General features: G+C 43.0%; 1 protein-coding gene across 2 annotated transcripts; it reads left to right on the forward strand.

Annotated features, from left to right (window-relative positions):
• Positions 1 to 662: 662 nt before the first annotated feature.
• COIL (coilin) lies at positions 663 to 19,339 on the forward strand. 2 transcript variants are annotated; one of them, XM_040497056.1, is made up of 7 exons: positions 663 to 938; positions 9,677 to 10,790; positions 10,913 to 10,996; positions 11,409 to 11,456; positions 14,004 to 14,073; positions 16,678 to 16,766; positions 18,371 to 19,339. In XM_040497056.1, exons 1-7 carry the CDS (start codon positions 694 to 696, stop codon positions 18,458 to 18,460), a joined length of 1,740 nt encoding a protein of 579 aa, XP_040352990.1. In that variant the 5' UTR covers positions 663 to 693; the 3' UTR covers positions 18,461 to 19,339. The 2 variants fall into 2 exon arrangements, with proteins under 2 accessions (XP_040352990.1, XP_040352991.1); XM_040497057.1 differs by lacking the exon at positions 16,678 to 16,766.
• The last annotated feature ends 814 nt before the right edge of the window (positions 19,340 to 20,153 follow it).

A 20,153-nucleotide genomic window follows, 5' to 3' on the forward strand; every position in this document is an offset into this window, starting at 1 on the left:
GGGCATCTGATTTAGGCTCAGGTCATGATTTGGCGATTCATGAGTTCGAGCCCCAGGTTGGGCTCTGTGCTGACAGCTCAGAGCCTGAAGCCTGCTTCAGATTCTGTGTCTCCCTCTCTCTCTGCCCCTCCTCCACTTGCGCTCTGTGTCTCTCAAAAATAAACATTAAAAAAATAAAAATAAAATATGGATGGTGGTAGGTATTACACCGATAAGGTCTTTCAATTCCACTAGGCACATGTAAAGGAGTGACAAGTGGTCTTATTTTAAACGTATATTTACAATATACCAGGAGATGCATCTTTTCCAACTCTTTACCAACGAAAAAATTGTCAAATGTATTGGGAGTAACTGCTTTTTTGAAATTCTTTTCCATATATAAGCAAATATCTTAGAAGACAACGACTGAGAAGTGCTTGTTTATCCAGAGAGTTGCCTAAATTTCGACCCTGCATAGAGCTCACTGGGAAAGGAATGAAGGCATTCATTTCACTTATGCCCTTCCCTAGCCCAGCGATGAGCAAAATTGAATCGAATCAACCCCGCTCCGCGTTCTTGCGGGTCACGGGAGCCTGCAGTAGCCACTGGCAGCCAATAGAGGGCACACGTTAAAAGGCCCCAGGGGGCGGGCCGCCGAGCACGCCTCTCGGTAGCCCTGTGGTGTCTCTCGGCTTCCGTTGAGCAACGGGCAAGATGGCGGCCTCCGAGACGGTTAGGCTACGGCTTCAATTTGATTATCCGCCTCCAGCTACCCCTCACTGCACGGCCTTTTGGCTTCTCGTCGACTTGAACAGATGCCGAGTGGTCACGGATCTCATTAGTCTCATCCGCCAGCGCTTCGGCTTCAGTTCTGGGGCCATCCTGGGCCTCTACTTGGAGGGGGGGCTTTTGCCCCCAGCCGAGAGCGCGCGCCTGGTACGAGACAACGACTGCCTCAGGTGGGCGAGGTGCGGGGTTGGGGGTGGCGGGGTGGGCGGTGGGCCGGGGACGCGCCTGCGCACGCCCGGGGCGCCTCGGGCCTCTGGAGGCCGCGCGTGGGTGAGGGGTGTGGAGTGGGGGTGGGCGTGGGGTGGGGCTGTCAAGCTGCTCATTCGTGCACCGGAGGGATGCTGATTGGTCTAGGCCGGGATGGGGCTCAGGAATCTGCACTGGGAGGAGCATCCTTCCCGGAGTGCTCCGGGGGCAAGTGGTTAGTGGGACAAACCTGGGAAGACAGTGATCTGGTGCCCGGGCCGGGCGCGTGCTTCTTGCAACCTTGATTTAGCAAGCGCGTTCTTAGCCAGACACTGTGTTACATGCGCCCGATGCGGATGTGCGTGAGACCTGGCCTTCCCCTGGCGGCTGGCAAGGTCAGGTGCAGGGGGCCCAGGCAAATAGAACAGTCATGTTCTCTTCCAAGCGTGCAGTTTGTCCAGCCTTAGTAAGCTTCTGCCAGATCTCCTGAGACTTACGGTGTCATTCTTGCCTCACCTGGGTATTTTATGGTTCATTTAAGTAGGTGTTTGGGACCTTTTGGGTTGTGAATTGGAAAATAAAATAGTTTTAAATATGCTTTTGGAAATAAAAAAAAAATGATACTTAGGGGGCGCCTGGGCGGCTTAGTCAGTTGAGCTCAGACTCTTGATCTTGGCTCAAGTCATGATCTTACAGTCGTGAGGTCCAGCTCTGAGTAGGGCTCTGGGCTGAGAGTGCAAAGTCTACTTGGGATTCTCTCTCTCCCTCTGTCTTTGCCCTTTCCTCTCTCTCTCTCTCTCTCTCTCTCTCTCTCTCTCTCTCTCTCTCCAATTAAACAAATAAATAACATTTAAAAATGACACAGAGGTGGGTATCGAGGAGCCATTGTGGTATGAATTGCCCATGTGTGGTTGATTTGTCTCAATAAAATGGTAAGACAGGATCATTTCAGTTTGGATTCTTATCTTAGACTAATTTATTCAGGGCTTCTTTTTAAACTTCAGGTACGATGAAAAAGTTCTAGAGTTTTGAACCAGGCTGCTTCCTCTGCTTGCTCTTTGTTGAATATTCTTTCCTTAGAGCATGTCAGATTCATGAGATTTCTTCAGAACATCAGGGAATTCAGTTTGGAACAATTACTACATCTTTGTGTGTGTATCTCTCTTAAAAATGGGAATGCTGTGATTTACTAATGTTTAGTCGTTTCTAAAGACAATTTGAAATAGTTAAAATTTCAAAAAGAGTTCTTTTTCCTTTTTATTCACTGAAATAGCTTTCCATTATTTGTGCAATTCAGGAACTGCTTAAATGTTACGGTTGTAAGGACTGTATCCCCTCCTGTGAAATTTACTTTCTGACCTAATGAATTACTAACTTGCTGCTCACTAACTGCAGTGCGTTATACCTCAAGTAATGAATCACCTGGGAATTACACTCTGTATAATGAAGTGAACAATGTCAAAAGCAAATGATGATGGCTTTTATAAGAAATAAACATAGCACAGTGGCAGGCCAAATTCCTCCTGAACACTTCAAATGCATAACTGTGTATGGTAAGAAATATCTCTGTAGCTGGCTTCAGTGGTTAATGGGGCAGACCTTAGGAAAAAAATTGAATTTGTAAAAATTTTTGTTTAAAATTTTTTTTTAATGTTTATTTATTCTTGAGACAGAGACAGAGCGTGAACAGGGGAGGGGCAGAGAGAGAGAGGGAGACACGGAATCCAAAACAGGCTCCAGGCTCTGAGCTGTCAGCACAGAGCCCGACGCGGGTCTTGAACCCACGAACTGTGAGATCATGACCTGAGCCGAAGTCGGACGCCCAACCGACTGAACCACCCAGGCGCCCCAATTTGTGAAAATTTCGTATGTTTTTGTGGTTTCCTGTTTTCCATCATTTCTGTCTTCCCCCAACAGATTCACCTTTCTCCAGAGCTGCAGAAGAAAGCCTAGTCTCTTTTTTTTAAAGGTTCCTAATATTGTTGGAGTAGACCGAGATAACTAGTGTCATGTTTTTGTATGTTACCTTCTTGTGTGATGCAGGCAGGCAGCCTGGATAATTACACCAGATTGTGTTGCTAAGTGCAGGAGACAGTGGAGAAGGGAGAGATCTTCGTGAAACACAAGGGGTCAGGGAATTTTGCAGCACCTTGAAGGACATGTAGGAAATGGAAATGTTGGGTAGCCCATTACTAGTGGAGGCAAAAGCTAGCCTGACTCGGTGAAGAGATGCGTCTGGCCGCAGAAGGATTCTGGAGGGGTTGCCGGGAGTACTGAAAAGTCTAATGGGAAAAGGTGAGCCAGGTTGGTGGATATCCCATGAGGCTGGAGAGGTTTCTCCTCACTTGTATGCCACGGCCATTTCCTCACGGCCCATTCTCTTACGCGCCTGCAGTCTGACTTTTTCTGCTTTGACAGACGAAAAAACATTTATACTTTAAAATGGCTCAAGGTAAAGAATCCCTTATTTATCTTCTCACGTACTCTTTCCGGTATTACCCCACTCTCTAGAAGTATCCTCAGTTAAGTTTGGGGTCTGTCTTCCTAGATTTTTTTCTCATACACACGCAAACATATACTTCTTAAATACACATGCCATTATAATATACGTATTGTCCTGCACCTGACTTTTTTTTTTTTTTTTTTTTTTTTTTTTTAGAGAGACAGAACGAGTGCCATTGGGGGAGAGGGGCAGAGAGAGAGAGAGAGAGAGAGAGAGCTGGGGAAAGGCAGAGAGAGTGGGAGAGAGAGAATCCCGAGGAGGCTCCACATTGCCAGCATGGAGCCTGAGGGGCTCGAACTCATGAATCGTGAGATCATGACCTGAGCTGAAATCAAGAGTTGGATGCTTAACCGACTGAGCCACCCAGGCGCCCTGAGAGAGAGAGAATCTTAAGCAAGTTCTGTGCTGAGTGCAGATCTTGATGCAGGACTTGACCCCATGACCCTGGGATCATAACCTGAGCCAAAATTAAGAGTCTGACTCTCAATTGACTGAGCCACCCAGGCACCCCTGCACCTCACTTTTTTACCTGACATATCTTGGTTATCTTTCATTTTAGTGTATATAGTATGTGATGTACATCATTCTTTTTTTAAATTTACTTTATTTTTTTTTGTTTTAAAGAGAGAGTACATGAGCTGGGGAGAGGGGCAGAAGGGGAGAGAGAGAGAGAGAGAGAGAGAGAGAGAGAGAGAGAGAGAGAATCTTAAGCAGGTTCCATGCTCAGTGTGGAGCCTGACGCAGGGCTCAGTCCCACAACCCTGGGATCATGACCTGAGCCAAAATCAAGAGTTGGATGCTGAACCCTATGAGCCACTCAGGTGCCCCTACATGCTTCTTTTTAAATGCCACATAGTAGGGGTGCCTGGGTGGCTCAGTCAGGTGAGCGTCCAATTTCAGATCAGGTCATGATCTCACGGTTCATGGGTTTGAGCCCCGGGTCGGGCTCTGTGCTGACAGCTCAGAGCCTGGAGCCGTCTTCGGATTCTGTGTCTCCTTCTCTTTCTGCCCCTCCCCTGTTCATGCTCTGTCTCTCTCTGTCTCTCAAAAATAAATAAATGTAAAAACAATGTTTCTTAAATGCCACATAGTATTCTTTTACATGCCATAAATTTATTTAACCAATTTCTTACTAATGGACATTTTAGGTTGTTATCTTAGTTCATTTGGGCTGTTATAATAAAAATACCATAATCTGGGTAGCTTATAAACAACAGAAATTGGCACCTGGGTGGCTCAGTCAGCTAAGTGTCCTACTTCAGCTCAGGTCATGATCCTGAGGTTTGTGAGTTTGAGCCCCGAGTAGGGCTCTGTGCTGACAGCTCAGAGCCTGAAGCCTGCTTCAGATTCTGTGTCTCCCTCTCTCTCTGCCCCTTCCCTGCTCACTCTCTGTCCCTGTCTCTCTCTCAAAAATAAATAAACATTAAAAATTTTTAAAAATAAATTAAAGGGGCGCCTGGGTGGCTCAGTTGGTTAAGTGTCCGACTTCAGCTCAGGTCGTGATCTTGCTGTCCGTGAGTTCGAGCCCTGCGTCGGGCTCTGTGCTGACAGCTCAGAGCCTGTAGCCTGTTTCAGATTCTGTGTCCCCCTCTCTCTCAGACCCTCCTCTGTTCATACTCTGTCTCCCTCTGTCTCAAAACTAAATAATAAATGTTAAAAAAAATTAAAAATAAATTGAAAAATAAAGCAACGGAAATTAATTTCTTACAGTTCAGAGACTGGGGAGCCCAAGATCAAGGTGCCAGCAGATTTGGTGTCCAGTGAGGTTTCCTTTCCGGTTCATAGATGGCACCTTCTCACTGTGTCCTCATGTGGTGGACGGGGCTAGGAAGTGTTGTAGGGTCTCTTGTGTACGAGCACTAATCTGATTCATGAGGGGTCCACGCTCATGGCCTAAGCAGCTTCCAAAGTCCCCACTTCCTAATTCCATCACATTGGTGGTTAGGATTTCAACATGGATTTTGTGGGGACACCAGCATTTCGACCATGGCAGTTTTTTTGTTTTGTTTTTGTTTCTTAAGATTTTATTTTTAAGTAATCTCTACGTGGGGCTCAAATTCACAACCCTGAGATCAAGAGTCACATGTTCTACCAACTGAGTCAGCCAGGCACTCCCCATGGTAGTTGTTTTCTGGTTTCCACTGGTAAACATTGCTGTAGTGAGCATTCTTGCATGTCTGTGTGTGCTTGGGCAGTGATTCAGCTGGATGCATTCCCAGAAGAGGTACTTGTTGGTCAAATTTTAAAATTTGGTAAGTACTGTCAAATTAGCCTCCAGAAAAGTTGCACAGGTCTGTCTTTATACCAACAATATAGGAGTTACTTTTTTTTTCAGTATGGTGTGAAAAGGAAGACAGCAATGTGATTAAGAATTCAAGGTCGGGAGTCAGAACCCTGGGTGTGCTTCTTGACTCATCAGTTGTGTTCCCTTGGTCCAGTAACTTTACCTCTCTGAAGGTGATAATGCCACAGCCAGACGGGAGGGAGACTGCAGGGAACAGAGGGGACCCAAAAAGAGTGCAGCTCTACCTTTTTACTCTCCTTGTTGAATTTCATCTCCGTTTGATGGGACAAATTCATTAAAGCCCACTAACTCCTGCCCTGGGAAGACTAACAACATTTATTGTATTAACAAAAATTAGAGTTAACATTTGGATAGTACTTGCTCTGAGTCTGGCACTGCCCTAAATATACATGATAGCTCATCTGAGTATTAAAATTATTACTATCCCCATTTTTACAAATGAGAAAGGTTGAGATACTATTTTAAAAATTTAAAGTGGCAGAACAAGGATTTGAATCCAATCGCTTGGGCCTTGGCCAAAAGTGGGTGGCCCGCAGTGGGTGTGGGGGTCAGGCTATGCAGTTGGACGTGCCTGTATTTCTGTGTGATCGAATCCTAGAAGTGAAGTTGCACATTTAGGGGCGCCTGGGTGGCTCAGTCGATTGAGCGTCCGACTTCGGCTTAGGTCATGATCTTGTCGTTTGTGAGTTCGAGCACCACATCCGGCTCACTGCTATCAGCACAGAGCCAGTTTCAGATACTCTGTCTCCCTCTCTCTGCCCATCCCCCCCCCCCCGCATAAATAAACATTAAAAGAAAGAAAATAAATTGCACATTTAGTATATGTGCTGCCGAAGCGAGCACAATAAATTGCACATTTAAAGGAAGCACCTTGGGGCACGTGGCTGGCTCAGTCTAAAGAGCATGTGACTTTTGATCCCGGGGTCTGAGTTCAAGCCCCACAGGGGGTGTCGAGATTACTGAAATAAATAAATCTAAAAAAAAAAAAAGGAGCGCCTTGCATTTTGATAGTATCACCTGGCTTGCCCTACAGAGTTTGCATGAACACTGGAGAGTCTGTTTTAGAAATTTCTTGGAATTAAATCTCTTTCACTGCTAATTACATAGGTAATTCACTTCTCTTTGTACAAGGACAGCTATGTTTGTTGTCTGTGATCCAAGTAAAGAAATGAAGGACATTGCCAGGGAAAGTGCATACCCTGAAAGGAATTGGTTGGTAACTCGGCAGACCCAGGTGAACCATTTCTTACTCTCTGGGTGGCATTTTGTTCCTCAACCTTATTATGTTCCCAAGAGAAATGATTCTCCTCAGGAATCACAGATAGTGAATAAGGCAGCAGCAGTCATAGGTCATACCTTCATATCAGAATCCACAGATTCACTGTCTTCAGAATGGGTAAGGTGATGCCAAGGGCTGCTTTTGTAAGCATGAGGGTCTTGCAGGCTCCTCTGAAAGGCAGCAGGTGCCGGGTTCCAGTGATTTAATAAACTGCAATGACTGAACAGAGTCTTGCAACCATTTTCAAAGTTTGATGGAAAATTCAGTCCTAATTGGTTGCCTTAGAATTGAAACTTGAATCATAGCATTGCTACATAGTAAAACAAATTAATCAAGAATGTCAAGGGACAATCCATTATTCTTACAAGTTCCCCAGTTGTTCTTAGAGTCACAGGATTTCCAGCTAGTTTTTGCCCATTTAAGAATCACTTTCTTGCTGCTAGATGCTAAAGTCCATCCTGGGAATAGAAGATGATGTGTTTTTATAATCTAAATCTCTGATCGTTCATACTTTTTTTTTTTTTCTCTCTTTATCCTGATATCAGTAGCTTTGACTTTGCTTTGTATGTGTCTGTGTATCTGTGTATTCTGAAGAATAATTGAGGGTTTTTTCACCTGCCACATTGAGATAAATCCACCGGTATTACAGTCCCTTAAAAGAATTTAAAGAATGCTTATATATTCTTATTCACCAATTATACTTTATTTTCAAATATGATTATACATCTTTCACTGGTTACTAAAAAAAATTGATGAAATATATAGCTGGATATAAACATATTAAAAGTATATTGCCTGTTTTTAGCAGACGATTTTGAGCACCCGCTATGAACTTGACACTGGGGACACTCTGGGCTCTCTGTCATTGGACTGCACATATTAGAGGTAGCTGTTGCCAGGCCACGGAGCAACAGAGCTCCTTTACTGTAATCATTTTGGATGAAATGTGTGTTAGGGTTCTTCAGAGAACCGGAAGCAGTAGGAAATGATAAATATATAGAGATATGAATCTGTTATAAGGAATTGGCTCATGAGATTAGAGAGGCTGAGCGGTCCCAAGATTCACAATTGGCAAGCCAGAGACCTAAGAGAACCGATGATAAAGTTCCAGTCCAAGTCCAAAGGCCTGAGATCCAGGGGAGCCGATGGTGTAAGTTCCAGCTCTAGTGTGAGTGTGAAGGCGGGAGCAGGCTGAGGTCCCAGCTCAGACAGTTGGGCAGAGAGAGGGAATTCTGTTCAGACCTTCAGTGGATTGGGTCAGACCCACTCACATTGGGCTGGGCCATCTGCTGGACTTAGTGTACCCATTCAAAAATTTTTCTCTTTAATGTTTTTTTATTTTTGAGACAGAGAGACAGAGCATGAGTGGGGGAGGGGCAGAGAGGCGGGACACACAGAATCCACAGCAGGCTCCAGACTCTGAGCCCAGAGCACAGAGCCCAACGAGGGGATTGAATCCATGAACCGTGAGATCACGACCTGAGCGGAAGGCAGGTGCTTAACTGACTGAGCCACCAAGGCATTAGTCTACCCATTCAAATACTAATCTCATCTAGAAATATCCTCACAGACAAACCCAGAATGATGTTTAACCAAATATCTGGGCTGTCATGGCCCAGTCAAGGTGACACATAAAATTAATAATCACAGAATGTCATGGAATTTTGCGATGGCTGTCACTGTCCCAGAGAACATAAATTGTTAGAAGGTTTTCCTAAATTTCAACAAAATAAAAATGAAGTCTGATTTTAAGAAAAAGCAGGCCACATTTAAAAATAAAATTTTTTATTTTTAATACAATTTAAGTTGGTTAAACGTTCGACTCTTGATTTCGGCTCAGGTCATGATCCCACGGTTTGTGCCCTTACCCCACTCCACGCACGTGCATGCTTCTCTCTCTCAAAATAAATAAACATTTAAAAAATAAGGGGCGCCTGGGTGGCTCAGTTGGTTAAGCGGCCGACTTCGGCTCAGGTCATGATCTCGCGGTCCGTGAGTTCGAGCCCCGCGTCGGGCTCTGTGCTGACAGCTCAGAACCTGGAGCCTGTTTTGGATTCTGTGTCTCCCTCTCTCTGACCCTCCCCTGTTCATGCTCTGTCTCTCCCTGTCTTAAAAATAAAACGTTAAAAAAAAAATTAAAAAAATAAAAGTTAAAAAAAAGAAAAAGAAAATAAAAAGAAGAGTGGGTAGTCTGCAGTATTACCATTTGGGGTAGGCGGCATAATAGAGCGGAGAGATTGTGAACTTTGAAGTTAGACAGACTGAGGTTTGAATCCCATCTCTGCTGCCTATTAGCTGTGGACTTTGGGTGGGTTACTTATCTGAATTGTAATTCTGTGATCTGTCTTAAAATGAAGCATACCTACTTCATGGTGGCATTTGATTAGAGAAAATGTCTAGAAAATGCTTGGGATGCAGTAGATATTCAATAAATAAAACTCGTCACTTCAAAGTTGACTCTAAGGGATGCCATATAGACCATTTTGTCAAAAAGAGTCTTTTGTCCTGAAGTTGTTTGACATTTTTTCATTGACTGATGACAGGTATAGTGTGCGGCCATCCTGGTATCTAACCGTGTCCCAGAGACATGCCTGTGAATGACTCACTGTAGCTTTCTCTCTTGTTGTTTTGCTAGAGTTAAATTAGAAGAGAGAGAAACTGCGGAGAATACTGTAACAGTCAAGAATGGTGACGATAGTCATTTATTACCCAGAAAAGCAAAGAAGAGGGCATTTAAGTTGGAGGAGGGTGAAGAAACCGAACTAGATTACAGAAATTCAAAGAAACATTGGAAGAGGCAAGAGAACAGTAGCAATGGGAAGACCTTGGATCTAGAACCTAAAGCTGCCACAGATCAGAGTATGAGGAAAAAGGGCAAGAGGAAAAACAAAGCCATGTGTGGTGTAGTGGATGGTGATGACAAAGAAACCAAAAGAAAGTCACCAAAGAGGAAGGAGAAATGCGAACTTAAAAGGCAGACCAAGAACTCCAGGTCTTCTAAAGCACAGACAGTGAAGGACTGGGCCATCTCGAACTGTGGTCCTCTGAAAGGCTCACCTGCTAGGAACAGCCTTGTCAAAGCCAAAAGGAAAGGCGGCGCGGGCGTCTGTCCAAAAGACAGCCCCATTTCCTCCTCAGAGTCCGAGTCTTCTCATGAGTCCACCAGTGATGGTGTCAGCAATGTCCTCTTGGAGGTCAGAAATTCCTCAGAGAAAACATCAACTGAGTTATCAAAGGAAGGGCCCTCGACAAAAAACACGACTGCAAACAAAGTGGCTGCCAAAACTGGCTTCACCTGTGCGGCCGTCAAGTGCAAGACAACCAGAGCATCATCTTCCAGTTCGGACTCCAGCTCGGAGTCGGACGACCAGTGCACGGTGTCGAAGAGCGCCCCGGAGCACGCTGCGGGTTTCTTAAAGCCTGTAGGCCTCTTTGCAGGAAGAGGCTGTCCGGGCCCGGGGCCGTGTGCGCAGACCCCACACGCTGCCGGGTGGAAGCTCTCGGACGCAAACGGTGCCAGACAGGCTCCTCTCGGGCCCCCTCCCAACGTGACTCTCCCCACCAGTTTGGGAAGAGGCTGGGGGAGAGGAGAGGACCTTCTTTCTTGGAAGGGAGCTAGGGGTCGGGGTGTGCGGGGGAGAGGCCGGGGCCGAGGGCAAGCTGTTTCCTTTGTGTTAAATAGAAACCCTGAGTATCAGAAGCACCAGCAACTAAATGAAATGGTAACAAATTCCTCTACTATTATCCAGGCAAGTATTATTTATCGTGAGTGCGCTTCTTCCGCTAGGCCCGTGGGGTGTGTCTGCAGTTGATGTCACGGCTTCACTTTTGTCACCAGTAACAAAGTCACGTGACTCATGCTGTCTTTCAGAATCCGGTAGAGACACACAAGGACTACAGTTTGTTACCGCTGTTAGCAGCTGCCCCACAAGTTGGAGAAAAGATTGCATTTAAGGTACATTTTAAAACAACAATTACCACCAAAAAGATTCTTCTCCTTCCAAATAAACTTACTCGTTGGCAGGTCAGGATTATATATGTGTATGTACTAGACCCTTTCCAGATCATATCTGTCCTGTGCCTAGTATGTAGTGGGTACCTACTTATGGTTTTCTGAATGAATAAAAATGGCTGAGCTTGGTGTGTGGAACCTAGCAAGCGCTCAGTTAAGAAAGGCTCTGCATAGCACCAACCCCTCTCCACCCCAAACCGAAGAAACCTCTCCCACTGGAACTTCTGTCTCGCCGCAGGTCATGGCAGGGCTCCCAGAATGGTGGAGTGGGCACCCCGCCACTGCATGTTTTCTTGGGGGCAGGGGAGAGGAACTGCGGGGCTTGTGTATTTGTGGGCTCTTTCTTCTTTTTTAGCTTTTGGAGCTGACATCCGATTATTCTCCTGATGTCTCTGACTACAAGGTAAGGCTTTTTATTTAAAAATAACTAAGTGTCAGTATATTAAACAAGCTAAAGTCGTATTTAATACTGCTAATATGGATAATTTTGATTTTTTTCCAGTAAATAATGTTGCAGAAAATGGGAGCATTATCAAAATGTAAACTTTTTAACAGTATCACTGTGGAGCCCCCAGTGTTATTTTCCTTACATCTGGGGAAGAATGTAGAATAATGACAAGTTTAATTCTTTTAAAGTCATTTTTTTTTTTTTTCTAACCAGCTTAGACAACCAGCTTAGCAAGCTTATTTGAATGCCACTCTCCCAGGATCCTAAACTTTGAAAGAAAATACTAAATAGCTTTCAGCCAGAAAATTTGATTACTTTCATCATAGGAATCTCTTTTATATAATTGTGAATTACTGCAGATTCTTATGGTCTAACATGGCCCCTTTTATATTATCTCTTCACCACAGGTAATTCACGAGTACTGTCCCTGTAATTTATTCACTTGAAACACGCGTATGGGACTTCACATTGGCATGAGCTTTATCACAATTCAGTAAAAGTTTGACCCCATCAGTGGGATTACAGAATTACATGTTCCCTTCCTTTTTTCATCCATTCAAAATTTTGTTGAAAACTTTGTTAAAGGGGTGCCTGGGTGGCTCAGTCGGTTGAGCACCTGACTTTGGCTCAGGTCATGATCTCACAGTTCATGAGTTTGAGCCCCGCGTCGGGCTCTGTGCTGACAGCTCAGAGCCTGGAGCCTGCTTCGCATTCTGTCTCCCTCTCCCTCTGCCCCTCTCCTGCTTGTGCTCTGTCTCTCTCTCAAAAATGAATACATTAAAAAAAACAACAACACTTTGTTAAAATGCACATTTTTTAATTTTTATGTAATATACGGAATGTAAGTCCATTTAAAAAATGAGTTGATACCTTGGAAGACTTTTTTTAAACCTTGAAAGATTTTTAAAATCTTGGTAAGAACCTTTCCTCAAAAGTAGGCTGGAAGGTAGGTCAGTTCTGGGTAACTGGTATTTTATCACATTTTTCATCTTGACCCCTTTATATAGGTGACATATAATTTGTCATCTAAAGCAGGATACTTGTGCATGAAAAGGGTTAATATTATATTAATAATTATCCTGGAAGGAAATGTAAATGGACTTGTCTTGGGCAAACCAGGATGTTTTATCACCTTACCATAGATAATTACTTTAATTCTGTGATGTACTACAAGATAGAAATATAGAATTGGTATGTTCTACAACCTCTACAAACTATGATTCTAGATGATACTGATTATTTTTTATTTTTATTATTGGTTTTTTATTAAAAAAATTTTTTTTAATGTTTTTTATTTTATTTTTGAGAGACAGAGACAGAGCATGAGCGAGGGAGGGACAAGAGAGAGGGAGACACAGAATCCGAAGCAGGCTCCAGGCGCTGAGCTGTCAGCACAGAGCCCAATGCAGGGCTTGAACTCATGAACCGTGAGATCATGACCTGAGCTGAAGTCGGCACTCAACCGACTGAGCCACCCAGGCGCCCCATTATTGGTTTTTTATTTCAGAGAGAAAGTGCATGAGTGGGGGAGAGGGACAGAATAAAAAGGGCCTTGGGGGAGAATCTTAAGCAGGCTCCACGCTCAGCACAGAGCCCAACACAGGGCTTGATCCCATGACTGTGGGATCACAACCTGAGCTGAAATCAGGAGTTGGATGCTCAACCAACTGAGCCACCCAGACACCCTGATTCTGATTATTTTTAATGCATATTAAATCTATGTTGGTCATCACAGTTCTTACCCTGGAAAGCTATTTTCTTACTTTCCCGGTATTTAGAACTTTCTGGAAATGATTTTCAAAACCATTTGGAAAGTGAAAATCAGTACCGTTTTTTTTTGCCTTGACCTCAAGTGCTGTTATCTAGCTTGATCACTAGCTTTATTCCTGAAGCTTGTCTTCAAAAGTTAAATCTGTCTTCAAAGGATGTAGTCTCCTCCACGCTCAACCCTGTCTCACGTGTACGTACCTACCTGTGGGATTTTAATTGATGAAGGTGGCTGAGTGATGCCACAGAAGTCAGTGCAATGAAAGAAGAATTTATTACTTACGTTTCCCGAGGGAGGGGGAATGCCACGCCATGCAGGACCCCGGAGGAAAGCACCAGGGTGTCATCCAGAGGCAGAGACAGGAGTGAAGAGAAAGCCCGGGCAGGGCCTTTATTGGGGTTTCCTTGGGATAGGCCAGGCGGGATGGGGGAAGCAGTTTAGGATTGGCTCGTTTGAATAATTAGCAGACTTTGGGCTATAGGGGCCGTGCCTAGTTGTGTGGTACCTGACCCTGGAATGATTTAGATTCAGGGGAAATATTGGCTTGGTGTGTGGGAGTTTTATTTCTCCTACATATTGATTTATTAAAGAAAAAAAGTTTTCATATTGAGATAAAATTTACATGTAATGTAAAATTTACCATTTTAACCATTTTAAAGTGTATAATTCAGTGGTTTTAGTATATTCCAGTGTTTCACCTGCTGGTTTTTGACTTGGACTTTTATTTTTGAAAGGAAGGAAAAATACTAAGCCACAATCCAGACACCCAGCAAGTAGATATAGAAATTCTTTCATCCTTACCTGGTGAGTCTTGTAGAAAAGAATTCGAATTCGAAAATTTAGTCTCTTTATATCTACATTGGTTTCTAAATAGCTTTTACACACAGGAGCTGCTCTCTTGCTTGGCCTCTGGGACTAACTGTCCACTATCCCTGTCCGCACAGAGCAGCCCAGGAGACCCGAGCTCCCCCTAGTGGAGGTGTGTGTCCACTATGGATTGTTGGATCTGTTTACAAAGCTGTTAGGCAAGTTGTTCTTATTCCTGTAATTATGCAGTTTCATAAAAACTGCATAAACTAATGAACATTGATTGCAAAAAGAATTATTTCTGTGAAACCCAAGTTGAATGCCAACCCAGGAGTATAACTAAGAAATTTACTATTCAATCGTGTGGGTGGATCTGCTTTGAGATTGGGAGGAATCTGGTAAAAATCTAGGAAGATTCTGAACTCAGGCTGCCTTGCTAGTGTTTGCATTCTTGTATCCCTTTAGAAGAACTCAGAACTGGAAATTGTAGAAATACATTAAGTATGTGGTTTATGAAAGAAAGAGAACTCTAGTCAGTGGGCTCCTAAGACCTTCTCAGGTCTATCTCCAAAGATTGGCAAATGAGCATACTTCAGTGTGTTAAGTCAAAATAGAATGTCTAAAGTATATGTGCGTGCACACTCTCACACATCGTTTTAAATGGCTCCCTGCTTTATCCCTGATTCATCTCACCCATTATTGGTTCTAAAATCTGAGAATAAGAGAGCTTTTACTGTATGTGGCTTCACTTGGGTTGTGTTGTAGGGGTCCCTGGCCACAGATCAGGGGAGACCCTTTTTCTTTAGCAGACCCGAAGGCAATTAATTATATTCTCTTTGTGTTTAAATAATGTAGTGAGCAAAAGATTCAAAACTCCCGTACACAGTAATCAGTTAACATGGTTTTCCAACGAAGTCCCTTTATAATGTTAAGTAAATGATTAGATATAACTTAAATTGGTTTTCCAGCTTTCTTCTCATTAGGTTTTATTTGAGGAAATCTCTCTTCCTAGGAATGGTGGGCAAAGAAATTTGTCCATGGTCAGATTCCACGACACAGCCTGATCACTGCTTGTCAGGTGATTGACAGTGATAACATCCAATTACAACTTTTCTTCTTTGGGGCATCAAGAAGTGTCTTTTATCTGCTCACTGGTGGAAATACAGGTAGTCCTCGCTTTGCATGGTTCTGATATATAGGAACTTTAGTTACCATGGTTTGGTTAACACCAGTTCCCAAAGACGTTAGATATGTTACCTGTTAACTGACTAGTGGCACAAAGTTCTGCTAATTCTTCAGTCCACAGATCGCTACGTAAATAACAGATGCCCATCATGATCGGTGACCAGTCATGTCACGTCCTTCCAAGTATCCTGGTGATAAGTCACCGTGCAGCTGTTACTCAGTTCCCATACACACAGCATCGCATGAGGCTGTGCTGTCTCCTTGTACAATCTCAGTGATAGACCCACAGGGCATCTTACAAAAATGGAGAATGGAGGTAGGGAATTGGTCGACAGAGATGAAAGTACAACAAAGAAACAAAAAGTGATAGTTCTGGAGGTGACACCCAAGTGAAGTTTAAACTTGTGGAGTTAGAAGAAACCGCTAACCGTGGGGATGTTGGAACTGCAGTTTATGTGAGCTTGACATAAAGGAAGAAGGTAGTGGTGATGACAGGGATAAAGAGGTCCCGGAGGTGGCATCAGCAAAAACATCACACAATTGCAAAACAGAAACAAAGAAGCTCCAAGAGTTATTTCACGATGATGTCAAGATCTGAAAGGAAAAAATACTGAAAGCTGATCCACGCTTAGAAAGGTGTCTGCAAGTTCCGTAAAGTGTAAAGATTCTCTGTGTTGTTGTTATGCGACAGGAAGGCAAGCACTGTTCAAGCCACCCTTGATAAGTTTCCTTTTCCTTTTTCTTTTCTTTCGCCTGATAAGTTTCTTACAAAGAAATAGAACACTAGTTCTTGGTCTTTTTGATGGCTCAGATTACAGTGTACTACATAAATGCTAGTTTTACTATTTTTCATCTCTCTGTACAGTAATTTTAATGTTCTGATAGTTTTTAAAGGTCATGAGACAATCATAATTTTTCCATTTATTATTCAGATAGTTTTGCATGATGTCAGCCTGGATGGTCATTTTTATGGTCCCACACTACCATGCAACGCGAGGATTGCTGTATTACCAAGTAGTAAGCACGTTTAATTTCTGAGGACGGAGCAAAATACACAAATTTTGCAGAATTCATATCACGTTAACCTGCTGAAACAGGTCCTGTATCTGTTGGGTTACCTAATGGTCACACGTTCTTTTCTGGGAGTACTAATAACAGTGTATGGAGCTCATTTCTTTTTGATGAAGGAAAGATGGTCTCTGGCAAATGGCCCAGGGGCTCCCGTCTGCTGTTACAGGGTGTTTCGGAGGGTCTCCTGTCACTGAACACTCCATGCTTTCATGTGCGTACCCAGCCTCCACATCAATGGACAATTTGTTTGTGGTTGTTTTTCTAATGATATAAATTCCCTGTAGAGGAACATTTTCACTACTGGGAAATGACTTACTGTCTCTCCTTCCTACCGTCTGGTTTCAGCCATGAAAGAACCTGGGAAATTTGATTTGGTTTATCACAACGAAAATGGAACTGAGGTAGTGGAGTACGCTGTGACGCAGGAGAAGAGGGTAGGCGCGCTTCTCTTCTTGGGATTGCTTGGTCGTCCATTCTCTCTCGACTGGTTGCTGGTAGTCTGGAAGATGACATCGCAGCTTCCGGTTTCTGGTGGTCTGGAAGGTGACATCACAGTCGCCTGAACTGCCTGTATTAAAGTCATAAAAGATCTAGGCCCTGGGATCTCTGGTCTGCCTACAGGGTGGCTAGTTCAGTGCCAAGTGCCAAGTTAGGGTACCGTCTCGGATCTCAAAGAGCCTACACGACAAGATTCACGAATAACAAAGTCTTATTTAAGATTATAGAGTTGTATAATTGTATACAATTATATACAATTGTATAAGAGTAAATAACCCTTAATTGCATAAGGGTTTCAGTAGAAAAGAACCGTGTATTTAAAAACCTTTATTGATATATACATTGAGAAAATTATACATATGTATACAGCTTGAACGATTATCACAGATGAACATACCTGTGTCACCAGCACCTAGATAAAAGAAATGGGATAGTAACAGCCTCCCCTGGAAATCTCCATCGTGTCTCTTTGCAGTCATTACTACCTCCCAAATATTACTGTGATTCTGACTGATGCCAGCTTAGATGTTTTGAAAAACGACATGAAAATGATGATTCTGTCTTTTGACTTCCATTTAAATCCTTAAATTGCCCTTTTAAGAAGTATATGGTTTAGCTTTTAGGCAGCCAGACTTCCAGAGTTGCTGGCAATGCTGGCTCATGAGGCTATGCTAGCATTAAACTAACTAGAATTTATATTTAAGAAAATGCTTCCTCTTAAGGTGTTTATATTTGAAAGGTTATGGATATTATTCTGTAGCTTTCAGTATTGCAGACTCACATTTTACCTGAAATGTTAAACTTGTAGAAACCCTAACCAGACTGTGTTTTGCTTTGTCTTTAGGATAGATGACACTCTTAGGGATTTATTCCCAAAACACATTTTTAGGGTCTGTAGTAGGATCAGCAGATTTGGCCACATCTCCTGTACTTCTTTATTGGCAACGTATGCCTCTGCGCTTTTTTGTTGAAATGTATTCTTGGAAACTACATTGGAAAATTAAACCTTGGAAGTTTCCCCTCTCTAGGCCTATTAAACCGGGGCCTGAAGCAGAGCCTGTAATTACCTCTCCTTGACACTAGATGGCCCTCGTGATGCGTCCACACGGGCCGAGTGTTCACATTGGCTGCTCTTGGTGAGATGCGAAGCAGCTCCTGGTTTTAGGCAGCACAGGAGAGCGACTGTAGAGCTGTGCAGAGGAACATCAGCAGTCCTGGGAAGAGTGCATGGGCTGCCTAGCCACAGGGTCTTGTTGGGCAAACCTCCCTGACCCCTTTGTAACCACCGCCCTGCGCCCCACCCCACCCCCTGCTCCAAATGAAAGAAGGGTAAAATGTGTTTAATGTAAAGTGTAGTTGCCTTCTAGGTAAACAAGTTCTTCTGCCCTAATTGAACTCAGCTTACTGGGACTCACATCATTCCAGGTCTTCAACCATTCTGCACAAATGGAAATATACTTGACTGAAGTTTTTAATCGACTAAAACCTAGATGACCTCAAAATGAAGCCTCTAAACCAAATGTTTTGTGTCTTTCCTCAGATCACTGTTTTTTGGAGAGAGTTGATTGATCCAAGACTGATCGTTGAACCTCCGAGTACCATACCAAGTACAGAGCCTGCTCGAGGATGACCTCTCCACCTCCTAGTCTACAAATGTCTTGTTTGTGAAAGGGACTATAACCTGAATTGTTTGTTTTTTTTTAAAGATTTGAAAGTTGTATGCGTTTTTTGTTCACTTTACTGCATAGGAAAAAAATCTACCTCATCATTTAAAATAACATGGGTGTTGCTTTTGTAGACCTTTTTTTTTCCTTCTTCCAGGCTTAATTTCAGTAACAAAATTTAAAACATGACATTCCCTCCAGGCATTGTTATATATCAGCGTATATGGTTTCTTCTCTTTTTTTTAATTTATTTTTGGACCATCAAGTAGCCATCGTCAGTAGGAGTTTATAACACCAAGTACAAGAAAATGCTGCATATCTTGTTTCAGTAACGTTGTATTAAGTAACATTTTAAGACATGAAAGCATGTTACTTGACCGAATTTTTTAATATTCAAGTTGTTCCATTAAATGTGGAGCATCTTATACCTTTCAAGTATTTTATACTTGTAACTGTCAAGAATTAAAAAGTAGGTGGGTTTGTTGCAGGCAATGAGTTAAGGAATCCTTTCACATTTTCTCAACTTTAAAATTAAGGATTTTCAGAACCTTGTGTAGAACAGTGAAAATAAGATCTCGTGTATTTGCCTGGGGACAAACGGGTGGTCCACCTGGGTGAGAGGATTTCCTAGGAGTTCGGCCCAGGGAATGTGTTATCTTTCTACAAGATCTCAAGCACCTGGCTGAGTGTGAAGTGAGGACTGAACAGAAACTTCCTTTTCTGTTATTATTCAAAACAGAGCTAAAATGGCTAAATATATACTGTGAAAATTGCTTTCTTTTAACAAAACATCGGGTTCCTCCTTCAGCTTTGCAAATTTCTAAATAAAATCATATTGAACTAAACTTCCATGAGTTGAGTATTGCTGTCTTGTTTCACAATGAGGCGAGAGATACCAACAAAATTCATCAGATCTAGGAGCTGTTGGGCCAGTGATGCTGTCCAGTTTTGACCTGGATAACATTTATGTGTATCAAATGTGTATTTATTGCTTTGCAATGAAAAGTATTACTCCAGAAAGAGTGAGATCAACATGGATGGTGGATCTTGGCACTGGGAAAGTTCTTGTGTGGCACACTTTTTTTTTTTTTTTTTAATGTTTATTTTTGAGAGAGTAAGCAGGAGAGGGGCAGAGAGAGAGACACAGAATCCGAAGCAGGCTTCAGGCTCCGAGCTGTCAGCACAGAGCCCGAAGTAGGGCTCAGACTTATTAACTCTGAGATCATGATCTGAGCTGAAGTCGGGTGCTTAACCGACTGAACCACCCAGGCGTCCCTTGCAAAGCACACTTTCTTTCTAGGGTTTGGAAAACAAATTAAGTTAACTAGTAAGTACCAACAGGTGTATGGATAAATGCTCAACATCATTCATCATCACAGAAATGCAAATCAAAACTACAATGAAACACCACCTTACACCTGTTAGAATGGATATTCTCAAAAAGACAAGAAATAACAAATGTTGGTGAGGATGTGGAGAAAAGGGAATCCACTGTTGGTGGGAATATAAATTGGTACAGCCACTATGGGGAGCAGTATGCACCCCTGTATTCATTGCAGCATTGTTTACAATAGTCAAGACACGGAAACAAGTGTCCACCAATGAATGAATGGATAAAGAAAATGTATATGTACATGCACTTCTTCTTCAGCCATAAAA

This window comes from Herpailurus yagouaroundi, unplaced genomic scaffold, assembly GCF_014898765.1.
Source record: "Herpailurus yagouaroundi ecotype Mexico unplaced genomic scaffold, PumYag 189, whole genome shotgun sequence".
Taxonomy (NCBI): domain Eukaryota; kingdom Metazoa; phylum Chordata; class Mammalia; order Carnivora; family Felidae; genus Herpailurus; species Herpailurus yagouaroundi.